At 42.0% G+C, this 21,073-nt stretch overlaps 1 protein-coding gene across 2 annotated transcripts in view; it reads left to right on the top strand.

Annotated features, from left to right (window-relative positions):
• The window catches only part of hlcs (holocarboxylase synthetase (biotin-(proprionyl-CoA-carboxylase (ATP-hydrolysing)) ligase)), a 169,058-nt gene extending 148,648 nt beyond the window's left edge, over positions 1-20,410 (top strand). For both annotated transcript variants that reach the window (XM_070893833.1, XM_070893832.1), the window contains 3 exons: positions 2,989-3,103; positions 6,521-6,734; positions 18,877-20,410. In XM_070893833.1, coding sequence (XP_070749934.1) covers positions 2,989-3,103; positions 6,521-6,734; positions 18,877-19,051 — 504 coding nt within the window. In that variant the 3' untranslated portion in view covers positions 19,052-20,410. The remainder of the gene's footprint in view (positions 1-2,988; positions 3,104-6,520; positions 6,735-18,876) is intronic.
• The last annotated feature ends 663 nt before the right edge of the window (positions 20,411-21,073 follow it).

Below are 21,073 nucleotides of genomic sequence, written 5' to 3'. Positions count from 1 at the left end.
TTCAGGTCAAGTGGGGTTAGGGGGAAGGGGATAATTGAATTGGAAAAAGGGGAGAGGCAGAGAAGCTGATGGAGGGGAGAGGAGGGAGGTAGTGAAGTCGGGAGAGGAAAGTGGAGGTGGAGGGAATGAGGTGGGGAAAGGGGAATCAGGGAGAAGGAGGTGGGGAAAGGAAAAACAGGAAGGCAGAGGATTAGAGAGGCGGTGGTGAGAGGGAGGGAGAGGTGGGTGGGTAGAGGGAAAAGGGATGGAGCAAAAGAAAGAAGGAGGTGGAGGAGATGGGGAAGATGGAAGGCAGGGTGTGAGAGAGGGAGGAGGTGGGGATAGGGAAGAGAGAGAGGTGAGGAGCTGGGGTTGGAGAAAAGTGAGAGGAGATTGGGAGAGGGAGGTGTTAAGGTGGGAATAGGAAAGATATGGGGGAGGTGCAAGAGGGAGAGGAGGTAGGGATAACCTCACCCCATCATAGCCCTGGTGAGTAGGAGACCATAGCTCCGGCCTCAGAATACTGGGTTGACATCTAGCGATATACTTACATCTGATGGGACTGAAGTGCCGATTCTCTGTTGCATCTAGCCGGTCCTACTGGTAGGCATTGGGGGCATTCTTGCTAGTTTAGATTCCATTCCATTCTTGCTAGTTTAGGAGTTAATGTTTGATGATGAGTTTAAGGGGTTGTCCGGTGAACGTTTATTGTAAATGAAGAGGTAACTGGCACTTCTGGTTTTCTGAAGGGCGATTAGAAGAGTGTAGCAGCCTGTCACATAACGCTAATGGGAAGTCCCACTTTATTAAATGGATCAGATAACTTTACGCTCACAGGCCACTTACAGCTGCAGCATCATTAGAATGTTGTGACTGCTCCTTGCTTTTAGTATTAATGAAGATTTAATATTTAATCTTTCTTAGTGTAACTCAGAGGTTTTCAGGCAACATATGTGAATATGTTTCAATTATCTTTTTGATCCCCACTGCTGCATTTTTCCCACCAGTAGGTGATTTTATATGTTTCATTCTCCCCCTGTCCAGAGAGAACAACTTTTGTGGGTCGCCCTTCTCTACCTTTGCTTTTAAAGTGGGTGCCAGTTGATTCGCTTCCACTGTGCAATGTGGAGCCACAGCCCCTCTATTAGTAGAGATGTGGAAGAGCTGGCTACCTGCATTAACTTCACTGAAACCAGCTCGCTTACTCTGGCATATTCATAGATTTACTTTTCATAGATATGTCAGGGTCCTGGTTCTCCGAGAGAGGCCATTTATACCGTAGAATGCAGCTGATATACATCTCCTGTCACACTGTCATATAATATAACAGTGCTTGAAGAGGTTATCAGAACCTGTACTGCAGATCCCTGCACAGCTGATATCATTGCCACTCCAGCAGTGGCTGGTAGGCAATGCATTTCTGCACGGTAGTACTAATTATAAAGGCTTATCCTCAGACGTATGACTCAAATATGTAAATGAAAAATAACTAAACCCTGCATTGGTTATATGCCATCTGCACGTACCGTTTCCACGGTCAGTTTTAATTAAGAATTTGGTTTGGCATTGAACTATGATGGAGGTCCATGACAATTGACTCAGACCCAACCTCTTGACATTTCCTTGGATAAGTCACTTCTTTCTATAAGTCATTCACCTGTGTCATGCATCAGGTGAACCCACCTTCATTCCATTAAACTAGCATGAGATGGATACAACCAGCCATAGGCATGTTGATTCAAATCCTATCGAAGTTCTATTTTTTAAGAGAAGGTCAAGCATTTTTTACAAAGATTTTTAAATATTTTGGTCCAGGTAGTTGTCCTAGAATATTGTCAGAATTTGGTATCTTGCCATTTACAGATGGCTTGGGTGACTTGTTTTCTTTGTGTGTTTTGACATACATATGCAATTCTTGAATTATATTAGAACGGTAATATGCCAACATATTTAGATTTAGTTATAATTCCTGCTTACAATGCAATGTGAAACTCCTGACTTATGTTATATCCAAGTTCTAATATATATTCTCTAATATTCAATGAAATAAAAACCTAAACAAACAAAAATGTGACAACTAGAAAGAAAAAGCAAGACATCCAAAGTTGCAGCAAGCATTTTGCTATTTAACTATTAATGTCCTTCTTCTTGCCTATGATGCAAATTAGTCATTCGTGCTTTGGCAACTGCTTTTTACCAATTGCAGACAGAACAATAAACCGTACACGCAATACCTTGCCATTGTGTTACTAAAGGTGATCAGATGTCCATTTTTATAGCACTTTATTTTATTGAAGGAGTTGGAGCTACCTTCTGGATGGAGGGAGATGAGGAAAAGAAGGAAGGTTATGTCATGAGGTGGAATGGTTAACTTGAACAGTTATTGGGGTCCTGAAATACTTGACAATGCTCAACTCTCTTCTCTAATCTGTAATGAAAAATCTTGATCCTTATTGCTTTTTGAAATATTGTTATCACTTTTATTTAGTCTGTAATGAATTCTTCAGTTATTTCACTGTCAGAGCTAGCCTTGTGATGCTGCAGATCCTACATCACAGAACTAATAATCCCTGAGGTCCTGTGTCCTTCCATATTCACTCCATAGTAATAAGAACTTGTAACTCACCCTTTATCATATTCCTCAGAAATGTCTTAAGGTGCTTCACATACAATGAAGTACTTAGACAAATAAGTGACTTCAATAAAACAAATAAACACTAATAATACAAAACTTACTTGAAAAAATGACTAGTTTTTAGAATACTGATATATCTTTCAATGAAACGCAAGACAGTAATCTTGGGATTCAGATGCTAAAGATAACTCTGTGGTTGTCGGGGTCACCGACACCCAGAGATTAAATTATTGTCTTGTTGTTCACCAAGAGTAATCCACTGGCCATTTCTTGAATTACATTTGCATTTTCTTTTTGGATGTTTCTTCTGTATTTCATTCTGTTAATGAAAAAAGTAACATTGTCATGTAGTACACACTTGCTGTTTTGTTTAGGACATTGATCTGAGGGTTAAATGGCCGAATGATATTTACTACAGTGATCTCATGAAACTGGGTGGCGTCCTGGTTAATTCTACTTTGACGGGAACAACTTTTCATGCACTAATTGGTATGTACTAAATACCTAGATTTTAGATGTTTAAGAGATTTATTTTCCATAAAGTTAAAAGTAGAGAGCAAAGTTTCATGATTCCAAAAAGCAAATATCATTGTTAAACTCACCTTTATGACAAAAATATGAAGTACTTTATAAGTTTTTAATGGTGTTTCAAATGTTTTTTGATAATGAATGTGTATCACCTTACCTTAAACTAATGATTCAAATGTGGTATGTTTCTCCAGGACAAATATGCACATAGGATATGTTTTTTGGGATTCAGGCAAAACTAATGGGGACGCTGTAAGTTGTACAGTTACCTAGTTATTAGAATTGGGGAAAGTTTCCCTCTCCTCCACCTCCATCATCAGAGATTGGACCTTTCATACACAAATACTTGTGCATGTGTGGCAATTGAAAAGAAATGTAATTGTGTATAATCCGTGAGATCTTCATGCATGATCTCCACCATCTCTTCCCCCAGTAAATATTGTTGTCAGCTGCAGTTGTCAGTTTGATCTTCAGTCTCACTATTTTTAGATCCAGTGAATTGTGTGTTGTGCAAGTGTATGTGTTTTTTTGTTTCTTAGTTTAATTTTGTTGAATTTTGTAATCTTTTGATTGTTTTTCATAGGGGGAAGTGGCCTAATTGTTTTGAGTTCATGGACTATTTTCTCTTTTTTTAGAGGAACTGTATATCTCTAAATCTCTGCTCCACTTTACTGAGGGCAAAAAAACTTGCGATTATACTGCAGGATCATAATGACAGATGTCTTATGTTTTAAGTTTAGTAATCTCAAAAGGTCTGTTCCATCTGAAAGAGTGTTATTATGCAGACCTGGCTCGATGTTCCCTAACGAAAACACTTAGGGGTCGAAATTCGGTACTGCTGTTTTTGAGGCAGTGTCACCGCCCGAGTGCTGATTTTACTGCCAGGCGTTAGGTGCAGGCTCCAACGGCCAAATTCAGTTTTTACGCCCAAAGATGAGAGAGCAGTGCTAAAAATTGCCGTTGCACACTCATCTTCGGGCGGGAGCTCAGGAGGTCGATTGAATTTCGCGACGGCAGGCTGCCACCATGCTAGCTGAAAAACAGGAAGAAAAGGGAAGAAAAAAACCTCAAACTTCTCCGACCCACACACAAACTTCCCCACTATTACAAATAATGAAAAAATGAAGAAATAAACAAAGAAAAAAACTTACCTTGCTCTCCGACCGATTCCACCCGAGTTCTGCTGTTTACTCACCACTTTTTCCAGGCTGTAAGAACGCCTGCCGGGAAGGCTGACGTTCAAACTAAATATCACGATAGAGGCGCCAAGGTGTGGTTGCACGCTGGATGGCGTCACCACGCAGGTGGCGTTAACTGGTGCAGTGTTAGCTCTTGGCACTTCTGCCAAAGAGCCAACTGAATTTCTGCGCAGGCGTGAATGCCACTTAGCATCGAAGGTAGTCCTTTGCCACCCATTAGCCGCCTACTGCGCGCGATAACAGGTGGCAGTAGAAACTGAATTTTGATCCCTTAGTGCTATATTGTCCAGTCGGGTAATTGCAGTTTGGTGGAAATCTGGGAAACAAATTCTTATTTTGGTTCATGTTTTAATATATATGTTAAATAGCAGAAAATGCTTCATTACCTCAGTTCTATCCTAGAACGTATGAATCATTTTCATCCTCTAGATTTGGAGTCTTCTACATATGTTTTCCTTCCACTACCTCTGAATGACCTAATTCTGAGCAAGATCATGCAGAAAAGGCCAAAGTTCATACTGATAGTACCTTACAGATCAAGTGGCAGACCATACTTACGGCTTTTAAAAAAATCGTTATGTTCCCTTTGGCTTGTTCTGAAGACATTGCTGTTGAAAGTAGGCCATAAAAGTCCAAAATATTAAACTCTTCCGCTTGGTGGTCGGATCTTCCACCCAAAGCCAGGGTATCAATAACAGAGCGCGTGCATCTTGAAAGAGATGGGCGCTAATTGAGTCGAAGTTAATCAGGCCCAATAATTCCAACAATATTCAAATGGAAGCAATTTAGAATTAGGGTTTTTTGTTGTCTGGTCTAATCCCCCCCCCCACAGGCTGCTTCACCCCCAAAGTGTCTCCTGCTCTTGCAACTCAATGAGCTGCAAAATATTTTTTGTCCAGAATTCTTTAGTGCAAAATTTATCTCCTATTACTGATGTGCTATTTTTGTTTTTTCTGTATAGTGAGACAAATTCTAGAAAGTGCACATTTGTCTGCTATATTATCCATGTCACATTTTATACTGGTTTGGCTCAATTTAGCTTTGGGTTGACTCATCACAGTTTACTGAAATTTGGACATTGGTGCATTAGAATAATTCAAAATTGGTTCTTTCTAAACAAGTAACTTGAGTGCACATTGCCTATTTTATAAGTGTGTGTTCAAATATTAAAAATACATCTTTGACATGCAACAAATGTTTCATTAGATCTCAACCATGCTGGTTTGACATGAAAGAGTGACACTAGAACAGCCCTTTTTATGATTATGCAGGCTTCTCGTTCGCAGAGTTGCTGAATAGCATTGGAATCTGAGAGATCCAAGTGAAACCTTTTGCTCCTTCCACATCTGCTAAAGATTCATAGCCGTCACTGTGGAATATAAAACAAGAGTAGAAGACCATAAATGAATTGCTCAAATGCTGTGCTCATCAAAAGAGGGTTAATAGTGTAGCCTTCAATTTTTACAATTGAAAAAAAATCATTTGGGGAGACAGTAGATACTGCAATGTCTAATAAGATGTCGATCACTGGCACTGCTGGTCAGCTCCAACCCTATTCCCTATTTTCCTCAAAAACAAATGCAAATAACAGTAATACTGAAGCTATTTTGCTATAGAATGGCATATTTAGTAAGTGTAAATATGGCTAGCCAAATTTATGCAATAAGCACAGGTTTTGACAGTATAATCATGATTTTGTAAGCAGAAATGCATGAAATAACATGTTGTAAAATCATTACTGACACAATCTGTTACTGTTGCACTTAGCTTTGTTTGACGAAAGGATTTTATGCTCAGTGTTTGTGCTAGAAGTAGAGTGAGCATTTTTCCAAGTGTTTGAAATGTCACTGGATGACCCATGTATCTTACAAGGGATTGTCAAAGCTGAGATTGCCTAGTTTGAGCTAGTTATGAATAAAGTATCAGTAGTCCAGTTTGAGCTGATACAGACTATTGAAGTTTTACTAAGGATCTTACAATTCTTGTATTTTTTAAAACAATTTTATCAATTGATTGAAATATTACTGTAAAGCGCATCTTAATCCACTGTACCAGTAACAGCCAGAATTGTTTTTGAATGATGTTTATCCTCTTAAGAATCAAGTATGTTGTGCATGTTTGTTGCTTTCTTTCATATAAGCTGAAATAAATTGTGAGCTTTGTTAACTTTACTTCACAGGCTGTGGATTCAATGTGAGTAACAGCAACCCAACTATTTGCATCAACAATATCATCCAGCAGCATAACAAGGAGCATGGGACATATTTACAGCCACTTCGAATAGACCAGCTGATAGCTCGGACAGTTACCATCCTTGAAAATCTGATGAGCATTTTCCAGAGCAAAGGGCCAAATGGAGTTTTGCCTCTCTATTATAAACGATGGGTGCACAGGTGAGTAAAAGCAAACTATGGTAGAAAATGTATGTACAAGTACTTATAGAATCAGAAATTTACATGGAAGGAAGCCATTTCGGCCCATCGTGTCCGTGCCAGCCGACAAAGAGCTATCCAGTCTAATCCCTCTTTCCAGCTCTTGGTCCATGGTCTTCTAAGTTACGGCACTTCAAATGCATATTCAAGTACTTTTTAAATGTGGTGAGGGTTTCTGCTTCTACCACCTTTTCAGGCAGTGAGTTCCAGACCACCACCATCCTCTGGGTAAAAAAAAAAATTCCCCTCAAATCCCCTCTAAACCTCCTACCAATTACTTTAAATCTATGTCCCCTGGTTGTTGACCTCTCTGCGAAGGGAAATAGGTCTTTCCTATTCACCCTATCTTAGGCCCCTCATTTTTTATACACATCAATAAGATCTCCCCTCAGCCTCCTCTGTTCTAAAGAAAACAACCCCAGCCTATCCAATCTTTCCTCATAGCTAAAATTCTCCAGTCCAGGCAACATCCTCGTAAATCTCCTCTGTACCCTCTCTAGTGCAATCACATCTTTCCTGTTATGTGGTGACCAGAACTGCACGCAGTACTCTAGCTGTGGCCTAACTAGTATTTTATACAGTTCAAGCATAACCTCCCTGCTCTTTTATTCTATGCCTCAGCTAATAAAGGCAAGTATTCTGTATGCCTTCTTAACCACCTTATCTACCTGGCCGGCTACCTTCAGGGATCTGTGGACATGCACTCCAAGGTCCCGCAGTTCTCTGTAGAATGGATCCAGTTACATTACATCTTAATTGCAAAGTAAGAGATGTATTTGGAAAAAATAGAGGTGACCTGCCTCCCTAAAAGCCTTATTTGTGCTGAGATCAGGTGCTATATGTCGGAAGTACACGAAGATTAAATTATTAATAGAGTGGATATACCTTTCCTAGAATATTGGGCAACATGAATCAAAGGAAGGTTACATGGGGTTTGGCTGTAAAATCCATCAAAAGATTGATGTCTTTGCAAGGCGTTTTTGGCAGGCTCAGTTCCAAGGACAATCTGCTTTCAAAAACATTGTTCAGCATTTGCTGAGGAAGATATTGGGATTTGATTTTGCAAAATCATTTAACATTTTTCCATCGATCCAACAGTATATAGTAGTATTAGGCAGTCCCTCATATCGAGGATGACCCGCTTCCACACCAAAGAGGGATGAGTTCACAGGTGTTTCAATGATGGACCTGACATTCTAGGTCCCGAACTACATACTGAAGGGTGAAAGATGTCTGTGCATGGATTCTTTTAACGTGGGGTGGCTGTTGCACACCAGCCACCACACGGGCTTGACAGAGCTAGGTCTTGATCCAGTGGCAAGAGTTAACCAAGACGACTGGAGACCAAGCTCTGCTGCACTGACCTAGTGAGCACGCATGCTCCTACTATCCATAGATCGCAGTGTGAGCTAGCCCATGCTGCCCCTGGGCCCTCGCCTCTCCTGGGCCCTGAACACTCGCTCCAGGGCCCCGATCACGATGCTCCTGGGCCCTGATCTCTCACTGCTCCTCCGTCCCAAGCAAAAATGGAGCAGTCAGAAACAGGACATCAATTAGTCTCCTTATCTTGGAGACATCAAATATTAACACTGTCATTTGAAATATCAATATTTCGATCCAACAACATTGGTAATGTCATTCCATATTTGTTACAAACCCTGGATAGGATGATATTCCTGTCACTTTATAAGGATTAAAAAGGATAGTTTGATGGTTGCATTCCTTCATTATTGTCATAGGGAGCACCTTTCAGTCAAAAAGTAATGATTGCTAAAGCAAAGTAATCTATCATTGCATGCTATGAGGTGTACAAAATGTTGCACAAATATGAGCTATCTCTAGAGTTCTGTGTCTTATTTTCAATGTGGCCTCCAGTCATGACCAACAAAAATTGCCTGGATTTACAAATTACACACATTCTGCTGTTACTGTTGTGTCCATACCAGTTGTTTTCGGCAGACTATCCATGTAGCCATTACTTCTGCTAAAGCCTTGGAGCTGCTTAAATGCCACTTTGGCTTTTTGAATTGCCAAACCTAAATTGGTGGAGGTGTTACCTTGATTACCAGAATAGTTTGTGCATTTCTCAGTCGAAATGTTTCCTGTTTCCAATGTTTCAACTTCATATTTTCAAAACTTTTGACATGTCTGTTATAGGAAACAGTCTACAGATCATAATCATATGCTGAAAAATTGCTTTCGTAGACACTTGCAAACAAATTGTAGATTATACTGCTCCTTACAGAGCATCAAGTAAAATAAAGCTCAAGTAGACATGACTTTGAGGCTTCCCCTATGTGTGGACTAAACTTGGTATTCTCCACTATAGATGTATAAGTAGAAACGTGATCCATGCAGGTAAATAAAACTTATAGTGGAGAAAAGAAAATCAACATTAATCGGTGTGACCATCTCAAATGATTATTTGGGGAGTAGGTAGAATTTACTCAGTATTTCTGGCTCCATTTTTAATGTAAGAAAGTAACAATTTTTAGGAACATGAAAGGACCAGCACCCTAACCTATGTTCATAGATTAACCCCATCTACCTGCATACTCAGTGTAGTCCTTAATCCGTTTTCTCTGCGGAATGTATCTAAGGCTGCAGTTCTACTGCAGCAACCAGCATCGAGTGTGATGAGCAGTTGGTGGATTTGAGTTATACAACTGAGTGCAATCTGCTCCGAGGCCAACAAAAGTACTCTTTGTATGCATGTTCAGATAAATATGCTGAGCTCTATTTCCCGGATGATTAATTTTTAATGTCCATCTAACATTAAAAACATTAAAGTGTAAGTTTGTGAAATTCAAATATTAACATGCAACTTTGTACCAGGCTGCAAATTTATTGCACGTGGCAGAAAAAAGTGGTGTAATTAGCCTCCTGGGGGAGTGGTCTTGGAATAGCTTGAATTTTAGTGCACTGGAGAATCAGATCAGGATCCCGTTGTCTCATTATATTTCCGTGTCAATGCAAACCCAAAACTGCTTTGTTTCAACATTACAGTGGCAGGATTCTTGCACCTTTATTGTCTCTTGAGCCTATTCATAATTTCTGCTTCAGTCGCTGGTAACGTATCTTTGGTTGCTCCTGATTTCTTGTTTTTTTCATTTGCCTCTGATATTTGAATCTTTTGCCATAGTAAGTAATTGCTTGGATCTTCTATGGGAATTCTTTTCATAAATAATCTTTAAAATTTCAATTGGGTCACCTCGATGTCTTTTCCAAAGTAAACAAGCCCAACTTTTTTAACCTCTGCTTATATCTCAAATTCCTGGTAGTGGGAATTAGAGAATACTGCTCTTGCAGGCAAGTGTTTTGGTGAGGATAACTCTGTGGAAGTTATTTTCTCCCCTTTCCATACAATCCTTACCAATGCCGTTCTGAAACCAACTGCTGTAAAGTTGTATGATTAGCTTCCTGGTTTGAATCCCTTTCATTATCCGCTCCTTCCATCTGGCCAACTCCCTGAGCTAGATTTTCGACTTTGATGTTTTTGGGGTGATAATGGTGGTGGGGCGGGAAAGTTAGCGCCCGGGAATAGTTTGCGCCCCAGTAGGTAAGTTTGTGCAGCTGGGCCCTGCGTCAGGGCGTGCAGCGCTAAGAGAGGCATTGTACTCCTCTCTTGGACGCTAGCATGGGAAACTCCCGAGCTAAAGAGCCAGGCTGGGAGCGCTCCGAGAGACGGGGGGTGGGGGGACCTAAAAAAAACCCCACAAAAACATTCTCAAAACATTGCCCAGGCCATCACAACCCAAATCTCAAAAATAATTAACAGAAAAAACAATCACACTTAGGAGTCCATTACTTACCTCTTCGCCGACAGGATCATAGGACTGCCCTGATCTCCCAGACAGTCAGTGCGAGGCGCACTTTGCGGCATACGGGTCAGGCAAGAATCAAAACTCACGCCGGCGTTGCACACTGGCATAGCTCTTCCGGGCGATGCTGCTCTGCGCCACTGCCAAACCAGACCCGAGGATCGCTACTGGAGGCTGACCGCCTGGCCAAAACACCTCAGCGCCACCATTGCCGCCGCTCCGGGGAGAAAAGCGGTGCGGACCAGACCCGAAAATCCAGCTCCCTGTTTGTCAGTTCTCCATAACAGTGCAACTTGGGATTACCAACAGAGACCAGAGTGGGAGACTTGAAGACACACATTCACAATGCGCCACTTTATAGCACCACGCATTGATACTCTGCAGTGTGCTACCACACTGCAGACAGGTGCTCTCAACGTCATTAAAAGTACGTTCTTGTCCTCTACAAAAGATGGCCGGTTCTGTAATTCAAGTAGACTGTTTGCACAGACCACATTGAACAGCTGCCTGAACAAAGAATGATTTGGCAGTGCATTTTTACTAGAAACCAAGGACAGGGAGTGCTGGAGACCCACCATTGGGCTGTGCACACACAGAAAGTAAACACGTGGATTAAAAGAGAAGGATTCAGATGTTGGAGCTGAAAAAAAAGTTTTTTTTGTATTGAATTTCAGGCAAGTGGTTGAGTATGAGTGGCAAGAGAGGCGAAGAAGAGATTGAGAGGTGGTTACGTGTCTCACCATTTTAGAAAGATTGGCAACATTTTTGTTTCATATGTATTCCTTTTTTAGGAAAACAAATCCTGTTTTACTTCATGCCTGATCTTTTTTTAAATATTTGCTGTATTTTACGAAAATTTACTAATGTCTCAGAGAAAAATTCAGAAACATTTTTATATAGTGCATGGTAACTGCTGAGAAAGTCTGCGGGCCAAGCAACACAGTATGCTGGTTGGGCTTTTCCTCAACTGGAGGGGATTTAATCAATGTCTTCAAAGTAATGTGTGGAGCACAATGGGGCTTCTGTGGACGTAATGCGAAGCGACTGTGCTGTTTAGAATTTTTGTGAAGACTGAGAAATGATACAAGGATATTTGAACATTTTTCTGTTTTGCATTTGGTACAGCAGTGTTGATTCAACAGACACCAGTTTAGTGGCTTGGCCTATTTAGCAGACTGGCTGAAAAATTTACATCCAAATGAATTCTTATGACCGCTTGGGTCATGAGCTGCCTGAATAAATGAACCTACAAGTACCAAATGATTTATTCTCTTTTTTTTTTTCTTAGCTGTACTCTCTGAACCTTCTTATTTTGGAACTGAAAGAATACAGCAAATTAAATTGTAGTTAGTATTAGTGAACCAACACTTTGGGGCTGAAATTGCCCCTTTTTTAAAGGCCAACAGGGTGGTAAGGCCTTACCGACCGGGGTCAGGTGGAGAATGTGACCCGTCCGCAATTGCTCCCATGCTGGGGTGGCGGAAACAAATTTCCGCCACGCCCCAACTTTCCGTCCTGCCCGGCGCTCCGATCCCTTGTCGGCCGTGCGCCAACCCCTTACGCCCAGCGGTGACCCCTTTTCCGTCCCGTGGTAGCTCGGCCGCCGCCAGTCAGTGCCACTGAGAGCTTTGCGAGGCGGGAAGCTGTCAGTGGCTCGGCGGTGTGGCCGCCCTTAAAGGAGAGGGTGCACCGCCGTGGCTGCCATTTTCTTTTAATTGTCGGCAGATTCTGCAGTCAGCTGACAATGGCGGCCACAGGTTCAGCCGGGCCTCCAACAGGCAGCACAGCACACTTTCTTGGGTGCTGGGCTGCTGTCCGTGACAAACTCTTCCCTGGTGGCCCAGTGGGCGCCGTGGTGGTCTCACTCGGCCGTGCAACGTCCCACCCCTTTAACTGAAGGGGAGGGGCGTCGCTACGTATCAGCACGGTGGTGATGGACACCACCCCACTCCTGACCCAAAGCCACCCCTACACCACCTCAAACAGCGCCCTAAAGCACTGGGAGGCGGTGTCAGAGTTAAAGAGCAGAATTTTCCGCCTCTTATCTCCGATTCTCGCCGGGCCATGTATCCTGACTGACCTGAAACAGTGCCATGTGTTCTGACTGACCTGCTGAATCCCTGCTGTACTGTCGTGAATTAGATTGGAGATGACGCAGGCCAGTCTGGAATCTTTTGTTTTCACTTCCTACCTTTTTCCTTCGTATTTGTTTTTTTTGTCTCATTTAAAAAAATAAATCCTCCAATTATTCCCCTCCTCTGCGAAACTGGCTGCTCCCGACCCAAGTGTCGAATCTTTGTTCTTGAGTCTAGACGGTGAATCTCGTCAGCCTATTTTAACATATGGGGCAATCACAGCTGAGCTTGAACCAGTGTCCATACTGGTACAGCTTCTAGCAGAAGTCGCTGCTTGTGTATTCGGGGCAGGAACTTTGGCTGATTTTTTTTTTTTCCCCTCCTGCCAGGGCTTCTAAGGAAAGTTTTACCATCCCTACCTTTATCGTGGCTGAGATTAGCTGGCTCATAAAAGACTGGGATTTGAACCTGGGACCTCCCTGATCTTTGTATGGCCAGGTTCCAAATTAAGCAATGGCTGTACCAACAGAACCACTCAGGAGCAGGTTTTCATCAACTTACACTTACTCATATTACATTATCTTCATGATTTGCCTGTCTTACACCAGCATTCGCAGTTCCCTTTCAATTGGCAAAGAAATCAAAATCGCAGAAATGTAGAATGTAACAGATATCTATAAAAATTGTTTTGCTCTTGACAAATATTCACAATTTTCTTTGGGTTGGGACACAGGATATGACGATCCTAGGAACCTCTGTACATCCTGATTGCTAGCCACTAAAGAAGACATTTAATTTAATCAAGGACATTTACTGTTTCAGACATGGATAAGAGAGATGATTCAGCTTAGTGAATGATAAATTAGGGTAGAGTTTTCTATTTAAGAAAAATCCTTTCAGATTACACCAAGACTGCCAGAGTACAGATTATGAGTGTCTCTTAACAACAGTCAATGAAAAATGACATATGTTACTGATTGCTGGTCTGGACTCATACTGCAGTTTCCTGAGTTGAAAACAAGGGGCTGGATTTTATGAATGTTGGCGGCGATGTCGTGTGGCAGGTCCCAGCCCCACTGCTGGCTCCAGCTCGCTGTGTAGAATGAATTTACCGTGATTGGACTTGTTAAGCCCGCCCAGCGTGTTTCCCAGCCTATTAGAGGAAGTGGGTCTGGTGACATCATTTGATGACGCGTCATCAGCTGGTTTCCTTAAAGGGACCATGGCCACCTTTAATTTGACATTTGTGCTGACAGTGTTCTACAGCATTGAGGTGCTGGAAACACTGACTGCACAAATGTTCAGGGCTGCAGTCAGGCCCTTCCATGGAGTCACACCACGCAGGGAGGTCCTCTTCCCTTCCCATGGGCAGAAGAGACCTCCCTGGGAGATCTAAACAGCCTGGTTGCACACTGCAGATGAGGGCACAAGCAGGGATGTTTCAGTGATCTCAGTAGATCACGAAATGTTACTACAAAGCCATGCTCAACCTCATCCTGCTGTGCCTCTCATCACATCCCCATCACTCTGCCTTCTCTACCCTACTTCTGCACATCCTTATTCACACCAACTTACCTTACACCTCCGCCCATACCTCTCTATCAACATTATCAATTCCCCATCTCACAAGCCAACCCTCACACTCGCCCTCATCCTAGTCCAATCATACCAACTAACAACATACAAGGCTAGGTACTTGGATGTTTTATTCAATGTTCATGTAAAGTTTCTGTTAATGCGCTGTCAAACATTGAATCCTTTGAGCTCTTGGACAAATTTGTGGGCACCTTTGGAAGTGGCTTAATGAGGTGCAGTGAATGGTGGGACATAACGGTATCCTCTGCAATGTGAAAGGAATGGCTTGGGCATTGTAGGGATGCAATGTGGGGTGGTGCCAACCTGGTGCATCATGTGGTAGTCAGGGTGTACAGCATCAAGTGAAGTAAATCTCGCTATGGTGAGGCCATCCCTGGCCTCCTGGATAGCAATTTTGGTGGGTGCTGATGCCCTGTGTCCTGTGCACCATCAGATGATTGTGGAGAAGGTTGATGTTGTTGTTGATGGTAATGCTGGCGTGCCTAGTGATTCTGGTGTTCGGGCTGATTGTGGTGGGATTCTGATGACCCAGGGTGGGAGAGTATAAAGTGCACCGATACTGATGGATAGATGGCAGGTGAAGTAGAGAAGACAGAAGCGATCTGTCAATGGTGAGAGAGGTAATGAGGTCAGACTGGATGGAGACTTGTGTAAAGACCGGCAGAATTCTGAATCTGTAATGGGAATGCAATTTAGCGAAGCTAGTAGTTAAGGGAACATTTCTCAATCAGCTGGGAGCTTTAACTTGACATTTGAAGCTGTCAAATCAACAGCTGAAACAATGGCCAGTGACCTCCGCCTCAGTTTCACAGACGAGGTCTAGGCACAGTGGGGAAACTGGTGGGCGACCTGTCAAATTCAAAAAGCTGGGAAAAAAGCATTGTTAAGTGCCTGTAAACAAGCCATTATTGATTTTAATTGGCTCCCCTGCCAATGTGTGTCGGGTCTGCCCAGCTCTGGCAGACCCGACATTTGGTAAAGGTGCGTGGCGGCGGGTTTAAAAACACTTTTCCACCCGACCTGCCACTGATTGCACTCGCTGATCCCCTGGAAAATTCCTCCCAAGGTCTTTGATTGGTGCTCCTCGAGATACTTTATCACATCTTGTAATACTAATTTTCTGGTGTGAAAGGTATGAGTGATCAATTGGTGTGTTTTTTAATTACAGGTACTGTATGTTTTTAACTGTTGTGTCATCATGTCTCTAAAATAAAACAAAACAATTTCGGCAAGGCGAAGTCCAATCTCGTCATATAACTTTATTTTTTATTAAATGAACAATAACAATTTGTCTTTATATAGCACATGAGACATGACAAAAAACAGCATCTGGCCAAAAAATAAAGTGATTAGAAGCGTTTACCAAAAGCTTGGTTGAAAATGTAGATTTTAAGGAAGGGGCTGGGGTGGAGAGGCAGAAGGAATTACAGAGAGTGGAATCTAGATAGCTGAAAATACAGCCACCAATGGTGGGGTGAAGCGAGGGGCGTGCACTAGTGGCAAGAGTCAGAGGAACAAAGAGTTTGGGGGCTAGAGGAGGTTACAGAGATGGAGAGTTCGAGACCATGGAGGGATTTAATGGCGAGGACAAGGATTTCAAATATAAGGTACTGCAGGATCAGGAGTTAATGTAGGTCAACAGGGCAAGCTGGATGCCGAGGGTGCGAACAGTCTGATTTTGTCTGAAACATGGCTAAGGATGGGAAAGAAGTCAATGGTGAGTGAGCGGAATTTGTGGCCGGGGCTAAAGACATCTGTCTTCACAAAGTTTAGCTGGGGGTGTTAGGACTCATCCAGGACTGGATGTTGGATAAGTTGTTAGACAGCATAAAAGCAGTGGAAGAATCAAACAAGGTAGTGGATAGGTAGAGCTGGTGTCATCAAAGTAGATTTCGAAGCTGACTTCATGTCTGCAAATGATGTCTCCAAGGGCAGTGTGTAGATGAGGAGGCAGTTGATGGTTCCTTGGGGGACTATGGGGGTGACTGTGCAGGGCTAGGAAGAGAAGTAATTTGCTAGAGATGTTTTGGCTATGTTTGGATAGGTGAGAGTGGAAGCTAGAATCTTTGTACTGTAAAGCTTGTTGTTTTATTGTCATGAACAAATATGTGTTGTTCCAGGTTGGGTAATCTGGGATGCATTCACACTACAACTATATCATCTGTGTGATACAGTTTTACGTTGCATCACTGCTACAGTTATGTTGTAAATGTAACTTTAATCCAGTGTCAGAACTCATAAGAACATAAGAAATAGGAACAGGAGTAGGTCATACGGCCCCTTGAGCCTGCTCTGCCAATCAATAAGATCATGGCTGATCTGATCATGGATTCAGCTCCACTTCCCTGTCCGCTCCCCATAACCCCTTATCCCCTTATAGTTTAAGAAACTGTCTATTTCTGTCTTAAATTTATTCAATGTCCCAGCTTCCACAGCTCTCTGAGGCAGCGAATTCCACAAATTTACAACCCTCTGAGAGAAGAAGTTTCTCTTCATCTCTGTTTTAAATGGGCGGCTCTTTATTCTAAGATCGTGCCCTCTAGTTCTAGTCTCCCCCATCAGTGGAAACATCCTCTTTGCATCCACCTTGTCAAGCCCCCTCGTAATCTTACACATTTCGATAAGATCACCTCTCATTCTTCTGAATTCCAAAGAGTAGAGGCCCAACCTACTCCAATCTTTCCTCACAAGTCAACCCTCTCATCCCCAGATTCAACCTAGTGAACCTTCTCTGAACTGCCTTCAAAACAAGTATATCCTTTCGTAAATATGGAAACCAAAACTGTACGCAGTATTCCAAGTGTGGCCTCATCAATACCTTATATAGCTGTAGTAAGACTTCCCTCCTTTTATACTCCATCCCCTTTGCAATAAAGGCCAAGATACCATTGTCCTTCCTGATCACTTGCTGAACCTGCATACTATCCTTTTGTGTTTCATGCACAAGTACTCCCAGGTCCCACTGTACTGCGGCACTTTGCAATTTTTCTCCACTTAAATAATAACTTGCTCTTTGATTTTTTTTTTCTGCCACAATGCATGACTTCACAATTTCCAACATTATACTCCATCTGCCAAATTTTTGCCCACTCACTTAGCCTGTCTATGTCCTTTTGCAGATTTTTTTGTGTTCTCCTCACACATTGCTTTTCCTTCCATCTTTGTATCGTCAGCAAACTTAGCTACGTTACACTCAGTCCCTTCTTCCAAGTCATTAATATAGATTGTAAATAGTTGGATTCCCAGCACCGATCCCTGCGGCATCCCACTAGTTACTGGTTGCCAAACAGAGAATGAACCATTTATCCCGACTCTTATGTTCTCTGTTCGTTAGCCAATCCTCTATCCATGCTAATATATTACCCTGAACCCCGTGAACTTTTATCTTGTGCAGTAACCTTTTATGTAGCACCTTGTCAAATGCCTTCTGGAAGTCCAAATACATCACATCCACTGGTTCCCCTTTATCCACCCTGTTCGTTACATCCTCAAAGAACTCCAGCAAATTTGTCAAACATGACTTCCCCTTCATAAATCTATGCTGACTCTGCCTGACCGAAATTTGCTTTTCCAAATGTCCTGCAACTGCTTCTTTAATAATGGATTCCAACATTTTCCCAACTACAGATGTTAGGCTAACTGGTCTATAGTTTCCTGCTTTTTGTCTGCCTCCTTTTTTAAATAGGGGTGTTACATGTGCAGTTTTCCAATTTGCTGGAACCTCCCCAGAATCCAGGGAATTTTGGTAAATTACAACCAATGCATCCACAATCCCTGCCGCTACTTCTCTTAAGACCCTAGGATGCAAGCCATCAGGTCCAGGGGATTTATCTGTCTTTAGTCCCATTATCTTACCGAGTACCACCTCCTTAGTGATTGTGATTGTGTTAAGTTCCTCCCCCCCCTATAGCCCCTGGACTATCCATTGTTGTGATATTGTTAGTGTCCTCTACCGTAAAGACTGATACAAAATATTTGTTCAGAGTTTCTGCCATCTCCATGTTCCCCATTACTAATTCCCTGGTCGTGTCCTCTAAGGGACCAACATTTACTTTAGCCACCCTTTTCCTTTTTATATACCTCTAGAAACTCTTGCTATCTGTTTGTATATTTTGCACTAGTTTACTTTCATAGTCTATCTTCCCTTTCTTAACCTATCAGAATCTCCATTTCACTCTGGAGTCAAGTCACAACCAAACTCTGGATTTACACTATCATTGGTGCGAAATGGAAACCACTTTGCACCAACACTAAACTTGTATTGTAAATGCACCCTTAGTATGTTTTGCAGGCCACTGGTTAGATATGTTGTAGTTTAGGACCTGGAATATTAGGTCCTTCATTGAAACACCTGTGAACTCTTTGAACTCATCCCTTTTTGGCGTGGAAGCAAGTCATCCTCGATTTGAGGGACCGCCTAAGAAGAAGATGTTGAAAGAAATCAGGCCCTCAACTACTCCCTATTCCATTCTTTAAAATGTGGTGGTAAAGTAATGAGTTAATCATCTGATTAACCATAAACTGTATTGTAATCTGACTTCCTGTTATTAGCCATTGTGAACATGACTATCTTTTTGTGGCTTTATTAATTGCTGCTATTTGTTTTAATAGTGGCAAACAGGTACGATTGTGGAAAGAAGACGGCCCTGCAGCATGGGTTGTTGGTCTGGATGATTCTGGCTTCCTTCAGGTTCAACAGGAAGGTGATAATGGCATTGTTACAGTGCAGCCTGACGGGAACTCGTTCGACATGCTATGTAACCTTATAGTCACTAAGCAACATTAGTAACTTGATATAAATATATGTATAAATTTTCACTTGCCTTTTTTCCTGCCATGTTGCAAATCTTTCTACCGACAATACCATAATTTCCATGGCATTAGTCATGTTAAGTGAGAGCTTACTCTGTTGCAGCAAGGGTGCAGAGTTGCTGAGGTTTGGGAGTGGTACATATCTTCAGGGAAATAAATTGTAAAGATATATTTGTAAGCAATCTCCCCAGAGACAGGGAAGTAACTGTTTCTTGATTGTTTTTTGAAAAATAAACAAGGAGCAAAATTGGAGCTCGTTTCTTGGACATGAAGTCAGGGGCAAAAAGATCCAACTTCACAGGGTATGTACCATGCCCCAAGCGCACCTGAATTACATCCGACACCATCGATTCGGATGATATTCAGACATCACTAGTGACTGCTTTAAACAGGCATTAAGACTCTTGAATAAGCTAACGAGTGGGCCCAACGCCTGTTTAAAAACCCCACCTAAGCGGAGGTTGCGCTGCACAAGCTCCGACTAGTTTTTCTCGCTCTACAGTGAGCTTAATTTTCAGTCCTTAAAGGAACTGCTGGAGGCTAAGGAGATTTTTTTCCCCCCTTACCTTGATACGGAGCCAGGAGGAAAAGCAGTGCTCATCCCATTTGCCTCCCCTCCCCAGGACCTACCTGAAAGCTGCTGGTGGTGCCCGAGCTGGCAAATCTTGTTCTGGGCCCGACTGGCAAGCTGCATCAGGATACCGATAGGCATCAGCAACTCGCTGCTTTCATGGTAATAAGGCCCGAGTATGAACTTCAGGTGATGCTCGGGCCATCCTCTTCAGGTGTGCCACCCATTTCATGTCTGCAGTCAGGCACTAGACAGTTTCTTCCCCATAGCGTTTTACTTACTGCAGGTAGATGAATACCACAGTTACATAAATAAATCTCTACATGTACTATGGGGAAGTATATGTTTAGGTTCTGGCTTTTTATAGTAAAGGCCAAGAAATAGATAAAACTTTAGTCTTTTCTTATTTACATCTTTCCTTATTTACTACATGTAACTTGCAACAGTACATAGTATATTCCAATAGAACCTTCTGCTAAAACTTTTTAAGTTCAGGGCTTTTATTCAGAGTTTTCCTCCACCCAAGAACCAGTCCTGCATGTCTGTAATGAACCATTATTTTTGAGTTTTCAGTGTAAACTAATAAAAGAAAGGCAGCTGCTGGGAAAAAAAGTGGACTATGTTGCAAAACATGAAGGTTCCACTTTGAAATTTGCCATTGTTTCAAGGTTCATTTATTACAGGTGTAACATGCTGTAAACAACACTTGAATATAACTTGATTTTTTAATTAATAAAATTACTTCTGAAGAAGTTAATGTAATGCTTTGCTTTGTCTTTGCTGTTTGTACAAAAATAAATCTAATTACTTTAGCTGTTTCAAAAATGTTTCTCTAGGGTTTCCATTCTCAGTAAATTTCCATTGGCAGGGATATAACCTACAAACAGCAAATTGTGGCATGTTCTGTGAATGACCAGTTTTTTCTGTCAGTCCTACATGATGATGCATGTTGAGAGCAGCAGCTTGCTAGCTCGTGTTTATCACCGAACAGTGATGGGTCTGGGAACCTGCACTAACTCAAAGCTCAGGTGTCTCACATAAGCACAGGCTTGCAACAGAAAATGCTGTTGCAAGCATTTCTGACACACAAAATACTATTTTATAGGCAAGTCTCATTTTCCTGTACATATTTTTTTTAGTTTTTGTGTGTCTTTATTATGTTACAGACCTTGGGCCCAAGTTTCCACATGATTTGCGCCTGATTTTTAGGAGCAACTGGTGGAGAACGGACTATCTTAGAAATCGCAATTCTCCACATTTTTTTTCTGCAGTTCGAGTCAGGTAGAACAGTTCTACTTTGGAACAGAATTTTTTCTTCAAAAGGGGGTGTGTCCGGCCACTTACGCCTGATTTGAAAGTTTCCACAGTGAAAACGTACTCCAAACTAAAGTAGAATGGAGCAAGTGAAGATTTTTATAGAACTGA

This window comes from Pristiophorus japonicus, chromosome 11 (genome assembly GCF_044704955.1).
Source record: "Pristiophorus japonicus isolate sPriJap1 chromosome 11, sPriJap1.hap1, whole genome shotgun sequence".
NCBI classification, from domain to species: Eukaryota; Metazoa; Chordata; class Chondrichthyes; family Pristiophoridae; genus Pristiophorus; species Pristiophorus japonicus.
Note: the sequence above shows the minus strand (reverse complement) of the source record. Positions and strands in the feature narration are given on the sequence as shown.